General features: G+C 49.4%; 1 protein-coding gene across 3 annotated transcripts in view; it reads right to left on the bottom strand.

Annotated features, from left to right (window-relative positions):
* The window catches only part of HOMER2 (homer scaffold protein 2), an 88,460-nt gene extending 83,098 nt beyond the window's left edge, over positions 1–5,362 (bottom strand). Inside the window, exon 1 of one of the 3 annotated variants that reach the window (XM_054513278.2) lies at positions 5,242–5,362. In XM_054513278.2, coding sequence (XP_054369253.2) covers positions 5,242–5,347 — 106 coding nt within the window. In that variant the 5' untranslated portion in view covers positions 5,348–5,362. Of the gene's footprint in view, positions 1–3,204; positions 3,396–5,241 lie in introns of those variants that run through there. The other 2 variants (XM_045899317.3, XM_054513277.2) reach the window with 2 other exon arrangements.
* Positions 5,363–23,186: the final 17,824 nt, after the last annotated feature.

Below are 23,186 nucleotides of genomic sequence, written 5' to 3'. Positions count from 1 at the left end.
GTGGATAACATTATAGGAAGAGAGTGTTGAGGGCACAAAGGAAGCTGGTCCAGTCCCTACGTAGCCCCATCATCCAGAGGTCAGAGGAGCAAGAGTGGGGAGACTGAAGAGGAACCATCAGGAAGGGGAGCAGAAAACCAGGGGTTTCGGTTTTCTGTGTGTGGTGGCCAGAAGCTGGAGGGCGGTGGGAGCATGGGGGGGGAGGGAGTTGTTCCAGGGAGGAGGGTGTGGCCACTGGTGAGGAACACGGCCAAGGGGCTAACACAAGGACAGAGATCTGGCAGCACTCTGGTTACCAGGGACCCCGCAGTTGGGGTGGGTCTGCAGAGCGTGGAGGGTAAGGACTGGTAGGAGAAGAAAGCCAATGGAGAGACTGGGTTTGGGACATATCTTCTGAGATGTTTTCAGGTGAAGGGGAGCAAAGAAGCAAGAGAGAGAAGATGACAGAAGCGAAAGCTACGCTCTCCAATATGGCAGCCACTGCCCACATGTGGCTATTTCAATTTCAATTAAATTAAAAATTCAGGTCCTCGGTCACACTAGACACATGCAGCTGGGGGCAGCTGTCCTGGGCCACGCAGACACAGCACACTGCCATCAGTGTGAAAAGGTCTACTGGACAGCACTGAACCAAAGCCTGCGTGTATACGGATAAGATAGACCCTGGAGGGAGGTGGCCTGACGAGGCGAGAGGGGACGGGATGGACAGTCCTGGGTGGGGGACCAGAGAAGGGCCTGGCCAGCCGCTGAGACAGGTGGCAAGGAAGCCACCAGGGCAGCCGCCCGCAGGACTGCAGGCGGCAGGGACATGAGGCTTTCCTTGGTCTGCAGCTCCTGGCTTCACTTGTCAGTGAAGATGTGTGCGCGGGGAAAGGAGACAGGGCTGAGGAGAGAAGGTAGGAAACAGAGGCCTCGGACAGAGAAAACACAAACTTACTGGGGAAACCACACACTTAAATGCAAAACACTTCACAGAAGAGAAGCAGAAACAGTAAATGTCTGAAAGAGGAAAAGCATCTTAAGTGAGGAAGAAGTAAACTCAGATTTTTTTCCCCCCATAATTCTTGGTCACATCTGCACAGTCGAGCCGTAGCAGGGCCATAGGACCACAGGGAGGTTCTCTACTGACTGCCCTTTTGTCCCCCCCACCCCCACCCCATCCTACTCAACTCTCGGAAAGGATGACATTGGTTCTATTTTCGGTGAAAATGGCTCCCTCCACCCTCCTCTGTCTGAACTGCTTATCCAGCCTTAGCTCCATCTCAATTTACAGCCATGGTTTGCAGGCTCACATACATTACAGAAGAAGTGGATAGATCGAAACTGACAGAAGTAGGCAGGAGTTACAAACCAGCCCTCACCTGCAAGAAGTGAGTTAAGACATGTACTGAATGATGTGCAAAGTCCAGGAAAGCCATGTTCCACTTCAACACGATCCCCAAGATACTCCTCCCTGTTGCTCCACAAACAAAAATTACCTCCTGACATTTTCTTTAAGCTTTCATGAGTAAACATTTTCATTTCCACAGAACTATTTGATCTCAACCAGAGTTTCAATATTTGTTTCTGATCACGCAAGTGTGTTGAGTCGGTTTTGTGCGTGCTGCCTGAGGGGGGGAGGGACAGAGAGAGTTAAAATTACCAGATCCCTTTTATCTTCCATCTTGAGACCTACATTTGCCAACTCCTTTTCCCCACTGTACATCTTTTTTTTTTTAAAGTATGAAATCTGAGAACCTCAAAGATTCCCGCTGCACAAAGAGCAGCCCTTTCATAGTCTACCAAGAGATCACTGGAAATGTTACAGAAAACCTGCTTCCCCACCAGTGCCCCTCTGGCATAATCACCCCCAGCTTCTCCATGTGTGGAATCTGGATTGGCACCGATGTCTTGAGCAATTCTCTTGGCCCCTTTCTCTCCCCTCTGTCCTGTTCATGGAGTTCTGGAGCCCTCCCACTTCCCTTCACTGAAATTCCTCTCCTCCTGCCTCTGGTTCCTCCCAACACCTTGCAGACCCCACAGATAACGTTCACTGGGTAAGAGGACTCCAGAAACTTACCTGGAGTGAGGTGCCATAGAGCCGCTGACCAGTGGGAGCTGATCAGGCCACCAGGACAGTGTCGCCCCTTTCCACTCCTCCCCAACCCCATACAGAAAAGCGCCATCTCTAAACCCAGCCAGCAGAAGTCTTAGGGTCATAAGAAGGGCTGTTTGAAGGGCGCTAAGCACAACAGCAGGGGACACAGAGATTCAGGAACTCTGGTTCGCTGACCCACACCCCCACACCCCCGTGGTCGCTGTCAGGCTGTGGCTTCCCCTCCGCGGATGCACGAAATGTCCTTCTACAAACACTCATCAGCTGCCCAACCTGGGGACAGTCACCGAACCACTTAAGGCACCAGTTTCCTCATCCGTAAAATGGGCATAATAACTGTTCCCGGAATAAGGAGGACGCACCTCACCATGTGCTCCCGGGTGAGCAGATGTAAGGAGTTAATCGTGTTAGCACAGCGGCTCACTGACTCACGGCGCCTACTGCTCACAGAGACGCCAAGGAGAAATCAATCCTGCTTTTTAAATTACTTTCTACACTCGCAAGCATTAGTCACTTGGACAGAGTAGTTCAACTTTTCCCCCGAGCATCTTACTCCGTTGTATCCAAGACTGGAGCCTCAGCCCGGCTCCTTCCAGGCTTCATCACCCTCCTCCGTCTCAAAGCAGTCAAAGTCCACTATTGCTACCTCGGGCCGGGGGGGGGGGGGGGGGGAAGGGGGGGGTCACGATTATTTCGTCTGTTCCTTTACGGGAAAACTTCTGTTTCCATTCTGCTGGTGATAAACCCAGTCGTGGAGGACGACAAACCGCTTCTCACACTCACGGACACAGGCCCGGGAGCTGATCGCGCCCGGGACCGCCGTCCCCGCGGCTGCCGCGCGCCCGGCCCGGCTCGGAGGCGGAGGGCCACGGCGCGGGGCCCCAGGCCGGGCTGGCCCTGCCGGGGAGCGGGGGAGGGCGCGCGCCGGGGCGGAGGGCGCGGGCTCGGCGGCCCCCGGGCTGCAGCCGCCGGCCGCGCGCTCGCCTCCGGCCCCCGGCCCCCGGCCGCCGGTGCGGGGAGAGGCAGCGAGGGGCCGAGGGCGCCGGCCCCCCGGGGGCTCCGAGCCCGGGACGCGTCGCGGCCCCGCCGGCGGGCGCCGGCTCACTCACCCCATCTCCGGCGCTGCTCCGGCGGCCGCTCCGACGGGCCCTGTGGCGCTCGCTCCCCGCGCGCTCCGCAGCCGCTCCCCGCGCGGCACATGCGGCGGCCCGTGCGCGCCCGGCTCAGCCCCGGCGCCGCTCCATTCCGCGGGGCTGCGCGGCGGCCGCTGCTGGTGGTGCTGCCGCCGCCGCCGCCAGGCGCGGGCGGGCGGGGGCGGGGCCGGCGGGGGCGGGGCCGGCGGGGGCGGGGCCGGCGGGGGCGGGGCCGGCGGGGGCGGGGCCGGCGGGGGCGGGGCCGGCGGGGGCGGGGCCGGCGGGGGCGGGGCCGGCCGCGCTCCGGCCCCGCCCCGCTCCCCGCGCCGGCTCCTTACGTAACCTCGGGGCCCCCTTCCCGCGGCGGGCGGCGTGGGTGCGCACCGCCCCCCCAGGCCGCCGGGGGCCTCGGCGCAGTGCCTCCGGGCGAGCATCCCGCCTGCTGGGCCGAGAGTCGCGCTCGCAGCTGGAGGGACTTTGGGGCCACCCTTCGATTGCGGAGGAGGGAACTGAGGCCCCCGCGGGGGAAGGGAGCTGCCCGAGGTCACGTTTGCAGCCCGGAGCTCAGGTCTCCGGACTCTGAGATGGGCACGGTCGTGCCCCTCCTTGAAGCCCACCGTCATTTCTTGTCCATTGCCGGGCTTGGTGGCTCAGGGCAGCCGCCGCCATGAAATTCCGGGAAGGATCCTGCACCTGCAGCAGGTGTTCTGGGCTCTTCCCGGGGTAAAGATGGGGCTGGGCTCCCAATTAGCGTAAGAGCTTTTAAGGAGGCTTAATTAAGCTTGCTTTTATTCTTAGAGCAAGGGAAATTGAGATGGCAAAAAGAGGAACTTAAAGAAGAGCAGTCCCTGAGTCCCCTGTCCACACATCATGTTCTGATTCCCTACCAAAGGCTGGCACTAAGACTAAGCTAACCTTCTGCCCCTGAGGGCCTCCCACCAGATCATCTTCTGCTGAGAACACACTGCCCACATAAACCTGCCATTTCAGGACAGCTTAAAAAAAAAAAAAAAAAGTAAAGGAACAAGCATATGAAGTAGGGCCACCATCTCAAACCTACCCTCATCTCTTCTGGGACCACAAGTTTACCGGCTAACCACCAAGGTCTTCTCAGGGGGCACCCATCCCCTGTACTTCACACTGTGGTCAGTAATTTTCTCAGTTACAAATCTGATCATGTCACTCTTCTTAAAATCCTTCAGTGGCTTCCTTCTCACTGTCCTTAGGATAAAGACCAAGATACTAAACATGTCTCAAGCCCCTACCCCATGGCGCCTCCACTGCCCTCTCCAGCTTTTTCTTTCTCCTTCTCCTCTTCCTGCCCTTAGCTAACTGACCATGCCCCTTTCAGCCCCAGGACCTTTGCACATGCTACTCTCTCCCTCTGGGAAGATTTTCTCCTCTCCTGTCTGTGTCACCCCTAGTCAATTCCTACTCATTCTTCATATCTCAGTTAAACTGTCACTTCCTTGTGGAACCTTTATTAATGCCCTAGACAAACTGTGAACTCCCATACTCCCATATTGCACTTATTATTTGCAGTATAAATTTGTGAAATTACTAGTTTAATATCTGTCTCCCAGGCACATTTGGAAACTCTGTGAAGCCATGTCTTTCTGTTCATCATTGTATCTCCAGTGCCTAAAGCTGTGCCTGAAAGTCCTCCATAAATACCTGTTGAATGAATGAATTAGCATAGGCCAGGCCACACACACACAAAATTCGCCAGGGTCTGTAAGCACAAGTGAGTCTGTTCAGAGCCAGGACTGGTATTTGGTCCTGGAGGAGACATAACTATCACCAGCTGGGTTCCAAAGACTAGGGGTGGGGGTGAGGGCTGTCCTCAGCAGTGTCGAAGGCAGAAGTCAGCGTTGGGGAATAATGACAGAGGCCAGCTCAGCTGGAGTGGGGGTATCAGAACACAGATTTATGATGCAGCAGGCTGAGCCATCTCCCAAATTGTGAACAAGAATATCTTTTTGTTCCACTGATGGGAAGGGCACACCCACTTACCTTGGGAGGATGCAGTGAGGGGAAACAGAAGGAACTCGTGAATCACTGAATGTGGGAAGCAGGGCGGTGCTGGAGGTGTGAGCCCACGGAAGGCTTGACGTTCCATGGTTAAAGTGGCTGTCCCCCTGGACAAAGGCCCTCCCTACAGGGTGAGGGTAAAAAGGAAAAGCATGGACCAGACAAGATTTGGAAACAGATGCCCCTCGTTTGCACCAACTTTGGAGGACCTGTGGGGAGTGGCTTCCCTCCTCTCCTTCAACCCCAACTCCAGGCCCAGATGGGGTGCTGCATCTCGGGAGCCTTCCCAGACAAGCCAGAGCCTGCGGCAGCCTTCGTCACAATGGGATCTGCCTGAGAGTGGGGCCACTCAACGTCCCTCTCCGTGCCTCCCACTGCATCAAAACCAGTCGTCACCCCTTTTGTGTGAAAGATCTCCCAGCGACTTGCTCTGTGTGGCCCAGTTGTCAAGGAAAAGGATGGGCCGAGTGTCCTCTTTCAAGAGGCCTGAGGGGAGGGGAGAGAGATGCTGTGCTGGCCGGAGGCTGGCGCAGGGACAGGAGACTCGAGGATCCTTGTAGGCCGAGCAACAGGGGCCAGTGGGGGGCACCAGACCAAAGATGGAGGTGGGGAGAGCACAGGGTCCAGCCCCAGGCAGAGGCGTGAGCCTCGGGGAGGAGAAACCTGACAGAGAGGGTGGGGTTACATTCTCCTCCAGGAAGCAAGGGCACCTACTGGACGTGCTCCAGCGAGAGCAGGTGCGGCGAAAGCCAACTCTGAAACATCAGCCTCGGGAAGGTCAAAGGGGATGTTTGGCTAGATCCAGAGTTGGAAGCGGGTGGGGCAGAGATACCCCCAGAATTCTGGGAAGTCAGACCTTGACTGGCACAAACTCAGGCACTTGGAATTCCTGCCATTCTGTGTGGGTAGGAGAGCCTTCCAGAACTGGATCGCCAGGAACGGACAATCAGCCGAGGAACGTTTTGCACTCTGACCAGGGCAGATCAGTCAACGCTGGGGGGCTCACCAGAGAGCTGCAGGTGCAGAGAGCTGAGGAACCGAGCTTCCCGTGAACCCCCTCCTCTGCATGGCCTGCGAACCCCGCACCCCCGCAGCTGCCTTGGCTAAGGAAAGTGCTAGAAAAAAACACAAGGATGGGGACACAGGAGCCACTGAAAGAGCTCCCAATGGCCAAAGCTGGAACACTTTGAGCATTAAGAGAAATGACACTGATTAGGATTATGATGCAAAATAAGAAACAAATATACATCAGCCCATACTTAAATAAATTATTAAGGGGGCACCAGGGTGGCTCAGTTGGGTAAGCATCTGCCTTCAGCTCAGGTCATGATTCCGGGGTCCTGGGATTGAGCCCCAAGTCAGGCTCCCTGCTCAGCGAGGAGTCTGCTTCTCCCTCTCCCTCTCCTTCTGTGCTCTCTCTCTTTCAAATAAATAAATAAAATCTTTAAAATAATAAATTAAGTAAGTGGAGAAGAGGCAAATCTTCCCTACAGAAGATTTCCAAATGAGATGTGTAGATACTCCGCACTCCAGGAGGTAGAGTGTGACACGCCCCACCCCCCACTCTCTTGAGAGTAGGTCTTAGTGTCTTAGTGATTTGCCTCGAAAGAACAGAGTACAGACAGGGAAAAATGGTAACTTCACAGGGGAGGAACCCAGCAGACCCTATCTTGACCAAGTGATCAAGTTTGACATCACCAGTGATGAGCCATGTTGATATCTTGTGCCCTCTGATAGGGTGTGACAAGACGTGCACTTCACCTGCGTGACGTTTTTTTTCCCCTAAACCCATAACCCCCGTCGAATCATGAGAAACACACGAGACAAATCCACATTCAGGAACATTCTACAAAATACCTAACTAGGACTCCTCTGTCAAGGTCACGAAAAAGAAGGAAAGACCAAGAAACCGTCACAGACCGGAGGAGACCCAGGAGACGCGATGACTGAATGCATCCAAGATCCTGGACTCGGTCCTGGAAGAGAAGGAAGGAAACCTGGTGAGATCCGAAGAAAGTCTGGAGTTCAGTGACTAGCAACGCACTAGCGAGGGTTCCCTGGGCCGCACGTCCTGTGATGGTAGGGGGACCCCGGTGAGGGGTGTGCAAGAGCTCTAGGTAAATTCTCTGTAAATTGAAAATTGGTCCAAAATAAAAAGTTTATTGAAAAAGAAAGCAGCCCTGGGGGTCTCCTGTATGCCAAATCCTGCACGCCCTCTCGCCATTGGCCACGGCGGGAAGGTGCATGTGCGGGGCTCTGAGCTGGTACTCTATCTGGTGATACCGGGGGCTTGACATGGGTGCAAGACTTCCAAAGCCAGCCACCTGTCTCCATGCTTTTCCATGCAACTCACAGTGAGAAATACATCTGACACCGCAACCCAGGCCCGCTTCAACATTCTCCATGGATACCCATCTTATAAAATGGAAACAAAAGTTTTATATATATATATATATGAAAGTTATACAGAACAATTCTTGTGCTCTCACCCGCAAAGCATTTAACGTTGCCCCTTCTGTTCTATTTTTAAAAGCAGTACTGCCCAAAACCCACTCCATTGATTCTGAAACCTGTAATCTATATATATTTTTCTCTCAACAGCAAGATTAGGCTTACCGTGTACATGGATGGTGTTATTATTAGTGGGTTCAGATTTTTGATACTGTTGATCCAGGGACTTTAAACATTTTTTCTGGGGCGCCTGGGTGGCTCAGTCGTTAAGTGTCTGCCTTCGGCTCAGGTCATATCCCAGGGTCCTGGGATCAAGCCCCGCATCCGGCTCCCTGCTCTGCGGGAAGCCTGCTTCTCCCTCTCCCACTCTCCCTGCTTGTGTTCCCTCTCTCGCTGTGTCTCTGTCAAATAAATAAAATCTTTAAATAAAAAGAAGAAGGGGGCGCCTGGGTGGCTCAGTCGTTAAGCGTCTGCCTTTGGCTCAGGTCATATCCCAGGGTCCTGGGATCGAGCCCCGCATCGGGCTCCCTGCTCAGCGGGGAGCCTGCTTCTCCCTCTCCCACTCCCGCTGCTTGTGTTCCCTCTCTTGCTATGTCTCTCTCTGTCAAATAAATAAATAAATCTTAAAAAAAAAAAACAAAAACATTTTTTCTTCTGACCCTACAAGGTCAGTTCTTGACAAAGGCAACAAATGTTTCATGAAAGCCCTTAATTAAACGGAGAACTATCAGGTGCTATGCAGCTACTAGATGGTATCTGTGAAGACCATATAGTAACATAGAAGAATACTTATTCTTTCAGCAAATATTGATCACCTACTGGCTGTCTGATGTTGTGCTGGGCATGAGGGATAAAGTGCTCAGCCAAAGAGACACAATCCTTCCATCCCAGAATTATAAAATTGGGTGAAAAATATGAGTCAAATAATCACACAATATATAAACTGTGATCTGTGTGAATAGAAGAGTTCTAATTCGAGAAGGGTGGGCAGGAACGGCCTCTGAAGAGGGGCCGACTGGGGATGGTGTGGAGCCAGAGGTCCCTCCCGGGCGGAGGGGATGACGAGGCCTGAGCTGGGGCAGAGGTGGGAAGTTCGGAGGAGATGGAAAGTCAGGATGGTTCGAATGTGGTAAGTTTCATGAGGCACAAAACGAGGTGGGAGAGGGATCCAGGGGCCTGAGGCCTGGCTCAGGATCTGGGATTTGTCCAAGTGCACTGGTGGGGTGGGGTGGGGGGGAGATCATTTACCTTTTTCAAAGATCAGTCTGGTTATCGGGAGGAGAGGTTAAGAAGGGGGCAGGAGTAAAGACATGGAGACTGGTTAAGAAGCTCAGCTGAAGCCCAGACAAAAGATAAGGGCGGAGCTGAAGGAAGGTGGATTACTGATCAGACATGTATCTGGGGGTAGACTCCACAGGACCAGGTAAGGGACCGAGGGTGTGTTTTGATATGAAGTTTAGTCCGGACAGCAATCTAGGTTTCCATTCTCACTGTGTCGGGACTCTGGTTAGGTAAGAACTATTAGTGTGTGTGGCCAAGGCCTGGACGTACAGAACATGAAAAGTCTGGCTCACGGGACAGCAGAAGGAATATGGGGGAAAAGCACCAACACCAGAGTCAGACAGAGCTGGGCCTCGCGCTGGCTGTGCCGTGGACCATCTCGATGACAGTGAGCAAGCTTTCCAACCTCTCTGTTCACTCACCTGCAAGGCAGGAAGACCTCACTGGACCGTTAGCTTGCTCCCTGTGGTCCTCCCAAGAAAGTCTTTCGAAAGCTTAAATGAGATAATACATGGAAAATGCTTAGCTCAGTCCCTGGAGCAGTACCTTCTTAATACATTATAAGTACCGTCATTATTACTGGCTTTCATGGTGGAACCAGGGTGAAATTTTCATTCTTTATTGTAACTGAATGAATACTGATCTAATGCTATTTATATAGCCAGCATATTACAATTTAGTAGAGTCGGCTTGAGGATTCGGAGAATGTACGAAACTGCTCACACACTTCCCGCCTGGGAACGCTTTGCAAACCTATGTCCCAAACTCTCCGTGGTGTCAAGATTCCTCTGCAGGACACCCGAGGGTCCGAGAAGATGAGGGACCGGCTCTTTAAGATGACACCAGAGGGCTCTCCTAAGTCTGTCTGTCCTCTGCTGCTGTGGCGATTCTGAAAGCATTCATTAATTCATTTAACCTTAACTGAGCACCTTTTCCAAACAACCTAATACGCAAAGTGTAACTGAGGCACGAACAAAGTTCCATGAGATCCTGACTTTGCCTGGCTGAGCCTTCAAAAGGGGGACATCCCAGCTGGATCGTGAAGGATGGATGGGCGAGAAAGCGGATTCCTGCGAATAGACCAGCACCAGGGCGTGCCTCACACGGGGAACGATAGCAATGTGCACGTGGTTGGCTCAGTAAGGTGTGGTAGGAAGTGGCCAGGCATGAGAGGTAAGGTGGGACTGCACCGAACCATCCTGGGGACACATGAAGGAGTTTGGGCTTGATTCTGAGGGCCACAGGGAGTGAGTACAAGTTTTGAAGCATGATCAGATTTGCATCTTAGATCCTCTGGCAGCCAGAGGGAGAATGGCCTAGAGAGGGCAGAATTTTGTTAGGACAGGTTTCAGCCAAGGCTGGGAAGGGAGAAGAGGCGTCTTGATCAGCCTCCAGTAAGGGATGGGAGCCTGAAATAAGAGGGGGGACCAGGGAGTTCTTGTGGCACTGGAAAGCTACAGCTTCTGGGCGGAGGAGTCCAGTCATCCAGCAGTCCAACAAGCTCGAGGAGAGGCCGGACCTCCCTGGCTGTCTCCCAGCAGAGGTCAGCTATGACAGGCAAAACTGGAAATGAGCAGATGAGCAGCCCAGCCAACTGCGGGCACCCCGGGGCTGTCTGGGTTCTGCTGTTGCGCTGCCCTGAGCTAGCACCCTATCACCTTTATTGCGCCTTTGGGATGATTCAGCAGGTGAGTCTCCCCATAAGACAGTGATCTTTGAGGGCAGGGTCCCTCCCTTGGTCTTCCTTGCTGGGCTCTGTTCTTAGATAGGCTTTCTTCCCAGCACTGGTCCCACATTCACATGTAGCAAGAAAAGAGTAAATTCCCTAATGATTCAAACCGTAGTCCTACAATTGAGCTGCACGGTGTCTGACTGGAGTGCCTGGGGGCTTGGGCCCGTCCCTGAGCCCATCCCTGATGGGCTTAGTCGGGGTCACAGGCAGCCCCGAGTGAGGTGCGGAGGCAGCTTCTCACAGAGGACCGTGGAGTGGGGTCAGGACTGGAGCAGACAACCCAGAGGAAAATCAAGGGTTGGGACAATCAAAGTAAACAGATGTGGGGGATCAGCCAAAGATAATAGATGCCCTTCATGAACACACAGTTATATTTGTTTCCCAGTGCCACGCACAGAGTAGATGGATGAATTGATAGATGAAAGTCAAAGATATGATAGAATCATTCCAAGTTAAGCTATTCCTGGAGAAGAACTTGAAAGACCCAGTCTGGGGAGCTGGAGAATGCACAGTTCTGAGACCCCCCCCAAGACAGAAAGAGTGGAAAGACATGCTGTAAACCAGCGGTTCTCAACCTTGGCTGAAGATTGAAATCACCTAGAGAGCCTTGACAAAATGCCAACGCCGGCGCCCTACCTCCAGAGAGGATGACTTAATTGGCCTGGGTGGTGCCCAGGCCTCCGTCATCCCATAAACTCCCCAAGCGATCCCACTGTGCAGCCAGGGGTGCGAACCACTGTCTAAGCCTCGTGATGCCCAAAGAGCGGTACACGCAGAGACCCAGGAGTTCTGGAACTGGGAGGGAGGAAAAGGACATATCCTAGCTCATTGGCTGGGCTTTCTTGAGACTTAGGGCTCCAGAGGGGAACTAAGAAACCCAAGAAAAACTGTGGGGCCAAGGAAGTGCAGGGCCTCCTCTGAGCACAGGGCAGAAGGAATTAATCCTAAAGCCTGCTCGCTGTCTCGGAGGGCAGCAGTCCCGGAACAGAGAGGCGCCTGTTTGCGCATCTAGAACAGCTCGGATGGGGCAGATTCACACAGGTTGAGGCGGGACTCCAGAGCCACGTCTGAGGCGGGCTCAACAGCACTGAGGATGAGTTAAGAAGGTTTCTAGCTGGAGACACCCTGTAGATGGTGATGCCTCTCCGGGGTACAGGGAAGCCCGGAGGGAGGCGGGCAACCACAGAACAGAGAGGAGAGGTGGTGGGTGCAATTTTGGACCTGCTGAGATGCAGGATACCGAGGGACGAGCAAGAGGAGATGTTCAGTGGGCAGTCCGAGACGGCAGGTATGAAGTGTGGAAGGGGGACTCAGGGCCATCCCCAAGACAGGACTCTAAGAGGAGCACACATAGGCTGATGGAGCAGAGGTGGGGCTGGGGAAGGCATAGGCTGAATCACCAAGGGAGGGAGGGGAGCCTGGAGGACGGAAGAGTGGCCCTCGGCACCCAGGGGGCCCCTGTTCTAGATGCGGATCAACCCCCTTCAGCTTAATTTAGCTGCATCAAACCCCTTAAATTTAAAAAAACCAGAAGCAACTCTTTACTAGAAAAAGGAAGAACTAAACGAAAACAAACAAAAAGCAAATCCTACAAAATAGAAACGAGGGGGTTTTCAATTCATTTCAATGTAGCAAACAGTCACCAAACACCTACTACGTGCCACACCAGCCACAGATGGCTCGGCTGGCCTGGGGAGCCGGTCAGACACACAGCCCCACTGCTCGTCCCTTCCCCAGCGCCATCTGCGAGGCCGCAGTGGCTCTAGTTCCTAGCATCTCCGCCTCCCATAAAGCTTAGCTCATCCACCAGTCGTCCTCAGTGAGGGCCCCCCTGCAAATCTGGGGTCCTCGTGGTAAGTAACACCTTTCCTGAAAGCCTCCTGTTTCCCATGGCTGCCCAGTGGGTTTGGGCTCTGAGTTCCACAAAGCCCTTGCCTGTGCTGGGCTCCAGTATGAGTTGGCTTCCACTCCGAGACCCACCTCCAGCTCTTTCCCACGCTGTGCAGGGCAGAGATGCACGATCCCGCAGTTGGTCCAGAAAGGAGTACAGCTTTTCTGGAAATCTCTAACCATCTCTCCAACAGCTTGCCCCCCCGGGGGGGGGGGGTTCCAGAGTTTCCTTCCCCTAATGTCAGCGTTGTAATGCCAGATATAAGAAAATCCCTTCAAATCAAGACAATACCTCTCTACTCCGTTGAAGCAAGAGGCCATCCGGCAGAGGAGACTTCCCCATCATCGTTCCCTTTCATTGCCCAGCAAACACTTCCCGGACCCAGGCTGGTGGGTGGTATGCGGGCTGCCTCCGCGACAGAGCCTCCCCTTTAGAAATTCCATTTCTATTCTGCGCGAACTCTTTCACTTGCAACTGTTCCCCAGTCTCGGGATTCCTAACCTCCTTCAAAACCAACACAAAAGCTGCCTGAGTGGTTTTCTTTACTGAAGTATCCCTTTAAATTCACGTGCTTCTTTACTTTGCTGGTTTATCACTTTGGAAACGTCCTCTCCGGTTGTTTCTTGGGTATATCGTCTCCTGAGCAAGTTGGTTTTTTTTTTTTTTTTCCTAATTGTGGCAAAATATATGTCACATAAAATTTACCATTTTAATCATTTCTAAGTGTACAGTTTCAGTGAAATTAAGCACATTCACAGTGTCACGAGAAACTATCACCACTATCCGTCTCCAGAACTTTTTCATTATTCGAAATCCAAACAGTTTTTCAATGCCCAGAGGGTAGGGACATGCTTAATTTAGTTTTTATTCCCTGTTCTACACATAATATGTGCTCTATAAATACTCTTGGCTAACTAACGCAGACAAGAGGTTTAATATAAAAGACAGCAAACAGGCACCAAGAGCTCATCAAACCACATCTTCCAAAATTACTTCTTACTAAAGCAAGCGGGGGAAGACTGACCCCCAGAGAGGGAGAAAATCTAGAAACTTATTCTAGATGGGGCCTGACATCAGGCCATGCGCTGGCCCCGGCCAGAGGGGCTGGGTGTCCAAGACCCCCGAAGAAGATGAGGATGAGGAGGACGAGGAGGCCCTGTCCTCTCTTCTGAGAGAATGTGAGACCCTTGTGGCCAAAAGATGAACCGACGGCAAACAAAATCACTTGGAGTCATGGACCAAGCCCATTACTCCTGAGTAGGATCCGTTGAACAACTAGAGAAATATTTCCCCAAACTTGCCTCATCACACAGATCTCTCAGAACATTCATTAAACAGATCGAATCAGTACATCCTGGGGGTGGGGTATGGGAATCTGCATATTTAATAAGTACCTGCAGTGATTCTTATGAAAGACAAATTTGGGAAATAATGAACTAGAATGTTCCACCAGCAAGGTGGGGCCAACCTAACCACCTGGGGCTGTGAAGATAAAGGCTCCCAGCCAGACTCACTTTATGCTCCCAAGAGCTACTCAGACCAGTGAGCTGCTTTCCCAAGCCCTCCCCGGCCTCCTGGGCCCCAAGACTCCCTTGGGCCTGCTGTCTCTGCACACTTGGCCCTTCCTCTTCCAACACCCTGAACGCAGGGCCCATATATTGCCTCTCCTTTCTTCCTCTGTGCCGAAGGCCTTGGATGATCCCAAGCTCTGGCAGCCCATCCCCCTGGCTTGGTTCCCCATAGTTGAGGGATGACAATGAGATATAGTCCTAATTTAGAACAAAAGAGCCAGGTAGTCATGGCCAGGTATTAATTAGGGAATGACTACAGATAACGGGTGACATCATGCTCTACCTTTAGAGGCAGCTGGGTCATTACATGGAAATAAGTCTGGAAGCTTATATCTACCAAATCCTGAGGTCAGTGTTTACAGAGAGAGACACTGGACACCAACCATATCATCACAGCTGAAATTTCACCTGGGGGCCCTTCTGATGCAAGCCAGCCAAAGGAAGCCCGAAGCCCGGGAGGGGGGCTGACTCACGTTCAGGTTGCTCTAGCAGGGGCCCCCGGGCCTATGAGTGCTGCAGAAACGGGACCCCCCCTCCCCAACAACCACTCCAGGGTACAATGGGTCAGAGCGGGTTATGGCAAAACAGGTTAGAAATTCAGAAGTGTCTTCCTTTTAATAAAGCCACGAAGGCTTTGTTTTCATGAAAACAAATTAGAGAAAGGACAACAAAACTTCTGAAACAGCTCCGTGTTGATCTTCACTCCAGAGAGTTTACATAAAGCAGTGTTTCCGTGGGATGTCAATAGGTGTTATGCAGCTGGGAAAGTTTCCATCCTCCATAGGTCTGGACGAAACTGAAATAGGTTTCTTTACTGGTCTCTCTCTCTCTCTTTAGAACCTGTGTCCGTATAGAAAGGAAACTCCAAGTGAAAGCAATATACTATCTCTTCTAAATTAAATCAACTTATTGACAACAAAACCTTAAGTTTTCCAGAGGGGACATGTTTTGGGAAATGCTGAAACAAAGGATACTATCACCCAGAGCCAACCTGACTTATAAGAAATAAGCAGTTGCTACTGTGCTTGCTCTCGGGTGAAAACCAACTCCCTCTCATGTGCCCTCCTCTGTAACCACAAAAATCACTCCTTAGGGTTAAGCAACAGAGCACGGTAGTTAGGTGAGCAGGCTGTCTGGATTCTGACCTGGCCCCCTCCCCACCCCCCCCTCCCCTTATTAGGCTCAGGCGTGTTCTCTAACCTCCGTAGGCCTCAAGTTTGTCATCTGTAGAATGGGCAGCATTGGCATCTAAGCTAGTTCTGTCCTGCCACAGAGGCATGGTCTCCTGAAGGAGGGGGTCCTCTTGCCCACTTCTGGGCTTGACGATCCTGCAGATAAGCCAGTGGTCACTCTGCAAGGCACAGCACATTGGGAGGAGAGTACAATTGAGGGGTGAAGGAAGGGGATAAGAATTAACCGGAGACGGCCGTCATGCTAAAACTCAGAGCATCTGGGCGGCAATGCGGAGGTGCGGGATGAAGGGAAATGTCACTAAAACGTGCAGAAAGAGGAACAGAAAAGAATCAAGTCAACCTTGAGATGAGTCACATAGAAATATGTACTTACGTGGGCCCACCAATGCGTTATAAACACAAAAAAGAAGGAGGGAGAGTAGAGGTAAGAAAAGGAAAGAGTCAAACCTCCAAATTTCTTTTTAGACGGCCTCAGTTGTAACTTGCGATGACTCGAGTGCCCATCGCCCCTGTCTTAGGTGGCTGACGACTGATGAGGGCAGTCTGGGCGATGTGGCGAGGTGAGTGCTGCGGAGGAGTCCCCAGAGGGAGGAAGACGGTCATCCAGAACTACATTCAGCAAAGATGGGGAGAAGTTAAGATACAGTAGTCCCCCCCCACCCACGCACCCACTATTCACTTTCTGGGGTTTTGCTTACCTGCAGTCAAGCCGAGGTCTGCAAGCAGATGATCCTGGTCCTGACGCATCCCCAGGTCACCAGCAGCCTAATGCGATGTCGCAGACACATGCGCTCGTCCCCCACCTCATGTCCTCTCCTCCTGTAGGCGCTTTCTCATCATCTCACATCCTCACGAGAAGAAGAAGAAATATCACAATAAGGTATTTTGACAGAGAGGCCACATTGACATAACTTTTGTTACAGTGCATTGTTATAATTGTTCTATTTTAGGACGAGTTATCATGTTTTCACCTCCTGCTGTGTTTAACTTATACATAGGTGTGCATGATCCTAGGTGTGCATGTGCAGGAAAACACATCGTCTGCATGGGGTGGGTACTCTCTGTGGATCCAGGCATCCGCTGGGGGGCTTGGAACGCGCCCCCCTCGGACAAGGAAGCATGGCTGCTATTCCAATAACCAAGAGGGAGAACGGAGACGCTCTTGTTGGTGAGTTCCAGCGCTGAAGTGGAGCCTCTCAAATTAGGATTTCAGTCAGCTCACTGGCATTTCAGGACTGACATTCATCACCACACAGCGACGGGGGTCACAGAAGGCAAGGGGGTTCCTCAGAAACCCTCCAGAAAATATCCGAGCAGGAATGGAACTTTAAGAGCAACCTGCCCGATTTCAGTCATTCTCAGATGAAGAAACTTTAACTTCTTTAAGATCTCATTGTAGCTGAGAATGAACTTACCAGGTCAGTTCTGGGGAAGGCCGTTTGGTCTCTTTAAAACCACAAAGCAATGAATCAACTCTAAAAAGGATATCTGCGAGGCAAATTTAATTTTGAAATTTAAACACTGCCCTTTGATGATATTAAGGAACAACCTAATTTTTTAGAGATGATAATGCATTGTAAATAAGTTTTTTAAAAAGAGTCCTTATCAGAGATCCACACTGCAATAGCTATAATTTGCTTCAAAATAATCTAGGAGGTGTAGAGAAGAAGACGGTCAGTGTATCAATGGAGTTGGATTGGCCACAAATTGCTAATTGTTGAAACGGGGGGGGGTAAGTAAGTGGGGCCCACTATACTGTCCTACTTTTGTGTGTGCTTGGAATCTCCCATTAAAACCTCTACAAAGCAGGGGCACCTGGCTGGCTCAGTTGGTAGAGCTTGAGACTCCTGATCTTGGGGCCATGAGTTTGAGCCCTACAATGGGTGATTAGTTAAAAAAAAATTTTTAATAAATAAAAAAAAAAACTACAAAGCAGGGACATCTCATTACATAAAGAGGCCATCTAATGTAAGTCTGTAATTTTATTCATTCATTCACTCATTCAAAAATATAATTACATATAATATGTAAAATTATATATGTATAATTATGGCAGAATTCACATAACATGAAATTCACCGTCTTAACCATTTTCAAGTGAGCATTATGTCAATTATACCTCAATAAAAGACAAAGTGCACAACTCAGTGGCATTTTGTACATTCACAATGTCGTGCGACCATCACCACCATCTGGCTTCAGGATATTTCTCTCATCCCAAAAGGACACCCCGTACCCCGTTCAGCAGTCACTCCCCATTCCCTCTTACTCTTAGCCCCTGGCTACCACTAATCTGCTTTCTGTTTCTACAGATTTACCTATTCTGCATATTTTAAATAAATTTGGTGTGTATTTTTAAATTTAAATTTATTTCTTTTTTATTACTAAAACATTCAACAGGGTTTAAAATTGAAAAAGTAGTGAAGGGTTTGCAGCGCAAAGCTTCCCTCCGACCTCTCTGCCCCCAGCACACAGTTCCCTTTCCAGAGGCATCCTGTTTCTTACCCACCCTTCCAGAGATTAAAACTTCCCTTCCCCCTGGCTTGCGCGAATGGTACCATCCTATACACACTGCTTTGCAGTTGGCCTTTCCCCACTTAACTTACCTTGGGGTTCATTCAATGACAGAACAAAAAGAACTCCTTTTCCCACCTGCCTAGTATTCCGTGATGCCAGGCTGGAATTCATACCCTGTGATAAGTGTTTTCGGTTACGGAAATTAATAAAATGAGGTCCTTTCCCGAGCAGCTCCGAGTCTAAAAAGTACTTTCTTTTGAGAAAAGGGAAATAGAGACAAACTAGAGGCTTCTGCTTCAAGGCCACTCATCATCTCATCTATCTTCACAGCCAGGAACTTGGAAGGGAGAAGACAGCTAATCTGGAGGGTTCTGGGGAATCTCCAGGGACCTGCCAGGGGTTGCACCTTCCACCTTCTCCTCTACAACGTAAGCGATCATGTCACCTGTGTCCTTCCTTCTTTCCTGATTAGGAAAGAAAGGAATTCGGGGGGCGGAGCAAGATGGCGGAGGAGTAGGAGACCTGGATTTCGTCTCCTCTCAGGAATTCAGCTGGATAGGGATCAAACCATTCTGAACACCTACAAACTCAACAGGAGATCGAAGAAAAGAAGAGCAACAACTGTCTCAGCAGAAAAGCGACCACTTTCTGGAAGGTAGGACGTGCGGAGAAGTGAATCCGAGGCGATATTCGGGAGGATAGACGGCGGGGGAGGGGCCTCCGTCGGCCGCTTCTGGCAAGTGATAGAGCCGCGGAGCACAAAATCGGAACTTTTAAAAGTCTGCTCCGCCGAGGGACGTCACTCTGGTGGCTAAGCGGGCGGTGGAACCCTCCGGGACAGTGTGGTCTCAGGACCCTCGGGGTCACAGAAAGACCAGGGGTGCCTGAGTGTGGCAGAGCTCCCAGGTATTGGAGCAGGGAAGCCGGCTGCAGAGACGGAGCCCAGGCGCGGGCTCTCAGCTCGGGGTGGCCATAGACCGTGATCCGCGGCCCAGTCGGGCCCCTGCTCCTCCAGCAGGGACCCCACAAGCGGCAGATCCGGGGAGACTCACCTTCCTCCCCCAGGCGGAGCTGCGCGGGAGCGCACCGCAGGGATCTGCTGGGTTTGGAGACTCCACCCGGGGTCGGGTGCTGGAGATAGAGGCGCGCGGTCACAGGCCGGGTGAGCACGGAGAGCGGCCGGAGACCGGGAAGACGGGAGTGGCTGACGGCTTTTCTCTGGGGGCTCACTGAGGAGCGGGCCCGAGTTCTCGGCTCCTCCGGGGCGGAGATTGGGAGGCCGCCATTTTCACTCTCCGCCTCCAAAGCTGTACGGAAAGCTCGCAGGGAACAAAAGCCCCGGAGAGCAAACCCGAGCAGTTACTTAGCCGGGAGGGGGCAAGGGCGGGCAATTCCGCCTCCGGCAGAGACATTTGGAAACCACGGCAACAGGCCCCTCCCCAGAAGATCAGCGAGAACAGCCAGCCAAGACCAAGTTTACCGATCAATGAGAATGGCAGAACTCCAGCGCTAAGGGACTACTGCACATAGAATTCACGGCTTTTTTACCATGATTCCTTAGTCTTTTAAAGTTAATTTTTTTTTTAACTGTCTTTTTGTCTTTTTATTTCTTTTTGAATTTTTCTTTTTCCCTTTTTCAAACAACATCTTATCAATCCCTTTTTTAAAAAAAAACATTTTTATTTTTCATTTTTAGAGTCATATTCTATCCCTTCATAGTAGTTACCCATATTTTTGGCTTATATATATAAGTTGTTCTCTCTTTAAAATTTTGAGATAGTTTCTTCTAACAGATTAAAATATACCCTAAATCTCTAGTATATGGTGTTCTCTATTCCCCTGCCTGATCACATCCTCTCCCTTTTTTTTTCTTTTTCTTTTTTCTTTTTTTAAATCCTCTTTCTTTTTTCAAACAACTTCTTATCAATTCCTTTTATAAAATTTTTTATAATTTCCATTTTTACAGTCATTTTCCATCCCTTCATCATATCAACCCTTATTTTTGTACATATATAAGTTTTTCTTTCTTTAAAATTTTGGGAGACACTTTCTTCTAAAAGACCAAAACACACCCCAAATCTAGTGTGTGGCACTGATCTATATACCATATAGATCATATTTGATCACATTCTGGTTTTTCTTTTGTTGTTGTTCTTTTGTTTGTTGTTGTTTTTATCTTTATCTTTTTCTTTTTTTTTTTTTTTTCTCTCTTTCCCCTTCTTATCCCACTGCTTCAGGTCTTTTCTGATTTGTTTAGAGTATATTTTCTGGGGACGTGGTTACTCTGCTAGCATTTTGTTCTCTCATTAATCTATTCTCCTCTGCACAAAATGACGAGACGGAAAAAATCACCTCAACAAAAAGAACAAGAGGCAGTACCGACTGCCAGGGACCTACTCAATACGGACATTAGTACGATGTCAGATCTAGAGTTCAGAATCATCACTTTAAAGATACTAGCTGGGCTTGAAAAAAATATGGAAGTTATTAGAGAAACTCTTTCTGGAGAAGTAAAAGAGCTAAAATCCAACCAAGTAGAAATCAAAAAGGCTATTAATGAGGTGCAATCAAAAATGGGGGCACTAACTGCTAGAATAAATGAGGCAGAAGAGAGAATCAGTAATATAGAAGATGAAATGCTGGAAAATAAAGAAGCTGAGAAAAAGAGAGATAAACAACTACTGGATCATGAGGGCAGAATTCGAGAGATAAGTGATACCATAAGACGAAACAACATTAGAATAATTGGGATCCCAGAAGAAGAAGAAAGAGAGAGGGGGGCAGAAGGTATAATGGAGCAAATTATAGCAGAGAACTTCCCTAATTTGGGGAAAGAAACAGGCATGAAAATCCAGGAAGCACAGAGAACCCCTCTCAAAATCAATAAAAATAGGTCAACTCCCCGACATCTAATAGTAAAACTTACAAGTCTCACAGACAAAGAGAAAATCCTGAAAGCAGCTCGGGAGAAGAGATATGTAACCTACAATGGTAGAAACATTAGATTGGCAACAGACCTATCCACAGAGACCTGGCAGGCCAGAAAGGACTGGCAGGATATATTCAGAGCACTAAATGAGAAAAATATGCAGCCAAGAATACTCTATCCAGCTAGGCTGTCATTGAAAATTGAAGGAGAGATAAAAAGTTTCCAGGACAAAAAAAAACTAAAGGAATTTGCAAACACAAAACCAGCCCTACAGGAAATCTTGAAAGGGGTCCTCTAAGCAAAGAGAGACCCTAAAAGCAACATAGACCAGAAAGGAACACAGACAATATATGGTAACAGTCACCTTACAGGCAATACAATGGCACTAAATTCCTATCTTTCAATAGTTACCTTGAATGTAAATGGGCTAAATGCCCCAATCAAAAGACACAGGCTAACAGACTGGATTAAAAAACAAGATCCATCGATATGCTGTCTGCAAGAGACTCATTTTAGACCCAAAGACACCCCCAGATTGAAAGTGAGGGGGTGGAAAATCATTTACCATGCTAATGGACACCAAAAGAAAGCTGGGGTGGCAATCCTTATATCAGACAAATTAGATTTTAAACCAAAGACTGTAATAAGAGATGAGGAAGGACACTATATCATACTTAAAGGATCTATCCAACAAGAAGATCTAACAATTGTAAATATCTATGCCCCTAACATGGGAGCAGCCAATTATATAAGGCAATTAATAACAAAAGCAAAGAAACACATCAACAACAATACAATAATAGTGGGGGACTTTAACATCCCCCTCACTGAAATGGACAGATCATCTAAGCAAAAGATCAACAAGGAAATAAAGACTTTAAATGACACACTGGACCAAATGGACTTCACAGACATATTCAGAACATTCCACCCCAAAGCAACGGAATACACATTCTTCTCTACTGCCCATGGAACATTCTCCAGAATCGACCACATCCTAGGTCATAAATCAGGTCTCAACCGGTACCAAAAGATTGGGATCATTCCCTGCCTATTTTCAGACCACAATGCTTTGAAACTAGAACTCAATCCCAAGAGGAAAGTCGGAAAGAACTCAAATACATGGAGGCTAAAGAGCATCCTACTGAAGAATGAATGGGTCAACCAGGAAATTAAAGAAGAATTAAAAAAATACATGGAAACTAATGAAAATGAAAACACAACTGTTCAAAATCTTTGGGATGCAGCAAAGGCAGTCCTAAGAGGAAAGTATATAGCAATACAAGCCTTTCTCAAGAAACAAGAAAGGTCTCAAGTACACAACCTAACCCTACACCTAAAGGAGCTGGAGAAAGAACAGCAAATAAAGCCTAAACCCAGCAGGAGAAGAGAAATCATAAAGATCAGAGCAGAAATCAATGAAATAGAAACTAAAAGAACAGTAGAACAGATCAACGAAACTAGGAGCTGGTTCTTTGAAAGAATTAACAAGATTGATAAACCCCTGGCCAGACTTATCAAAAAGAGAAGAGAAATGACCCAAATCAACAAAATCATGAATGAAAGAGGAGAGATCACAACCAACACCAAAGAAATACAAACAATTATAAGAACATATTATGAGCAACTCTATGCCAGCAAATTAGATAACCTGGAAGAGATGGATGCATTCCTAGAGATGTATCAACTACCAAAACTGAACCAGGAGGAAATAGAAAACCTGAACAGACCTATAACCACTAAGGAAATTGAAGCAGTCATCAAAAATCTCCCAAAAAACAAAAGCCCAGGGCCAGATGGCTTCCCAGGGGAATTCTACCAAACATTTCAAGAAGAATTAATACCTATTCTTCTGAAACTGTTCCAAAAAATTGAAACGGAAGGAAAACTTCCAAACTCATTTTATGAGGCCAGCATTACCTTGATCCCCAAACCAGACAAAGACCCCATCAAAAAGGAGAATTACAGACCAATATCCCTGATGAACATGGATGCAAAAATTCTCACCAAAATACTAGCCAATAGGATCCAACAGTACATTAAAAGGATTATTCACCATGACCAAGTGGGATTTATCCCTGGGCTGCAAGGTTGGTTCAACATCCGCAAATCAATCAATGTGATACAGTACATTAACAAAGGAAAGAACAAGAATCATATGATCCTCTCGATAGATGCCGAAAAAGCTTTTGACAAAGTACAGCATCCTTTCTTGATCAAAACTCTTCAGAGTATAGGGATAGAGGGTACATACCTCAATATCATAAAAGCCATCTATGAAAAACCTACAGCAAATATTATTCTCAATGGGGAAAAACTGAGAGCTTTCCCCCTAAGGTCAGGAACGCGGCAGGGATGTCCA

Source organism: Mirounga angustirostris, unplaced genomic scaffold (genome assembly GCF_029215605.1).
Source record: "Mirounga angustirostris isolate CCGP_5_RB_7025 unplaced genomic scaffold, mMirAng1.0.hap1 SCAF_9, whole genome shotgun sequence".
Taxonomy (NCBI): Eukaryota; Metazoa; Chordata; class Mammalia; order Carnivora; family Phocidae; genus Mirounga; species Mirounga angustirostris.
The sequence above is the reverse complement of the archived record's forward strand: the minus strand, read 5'-3'. Positions and strand labels throughout refer to the sequence as shown.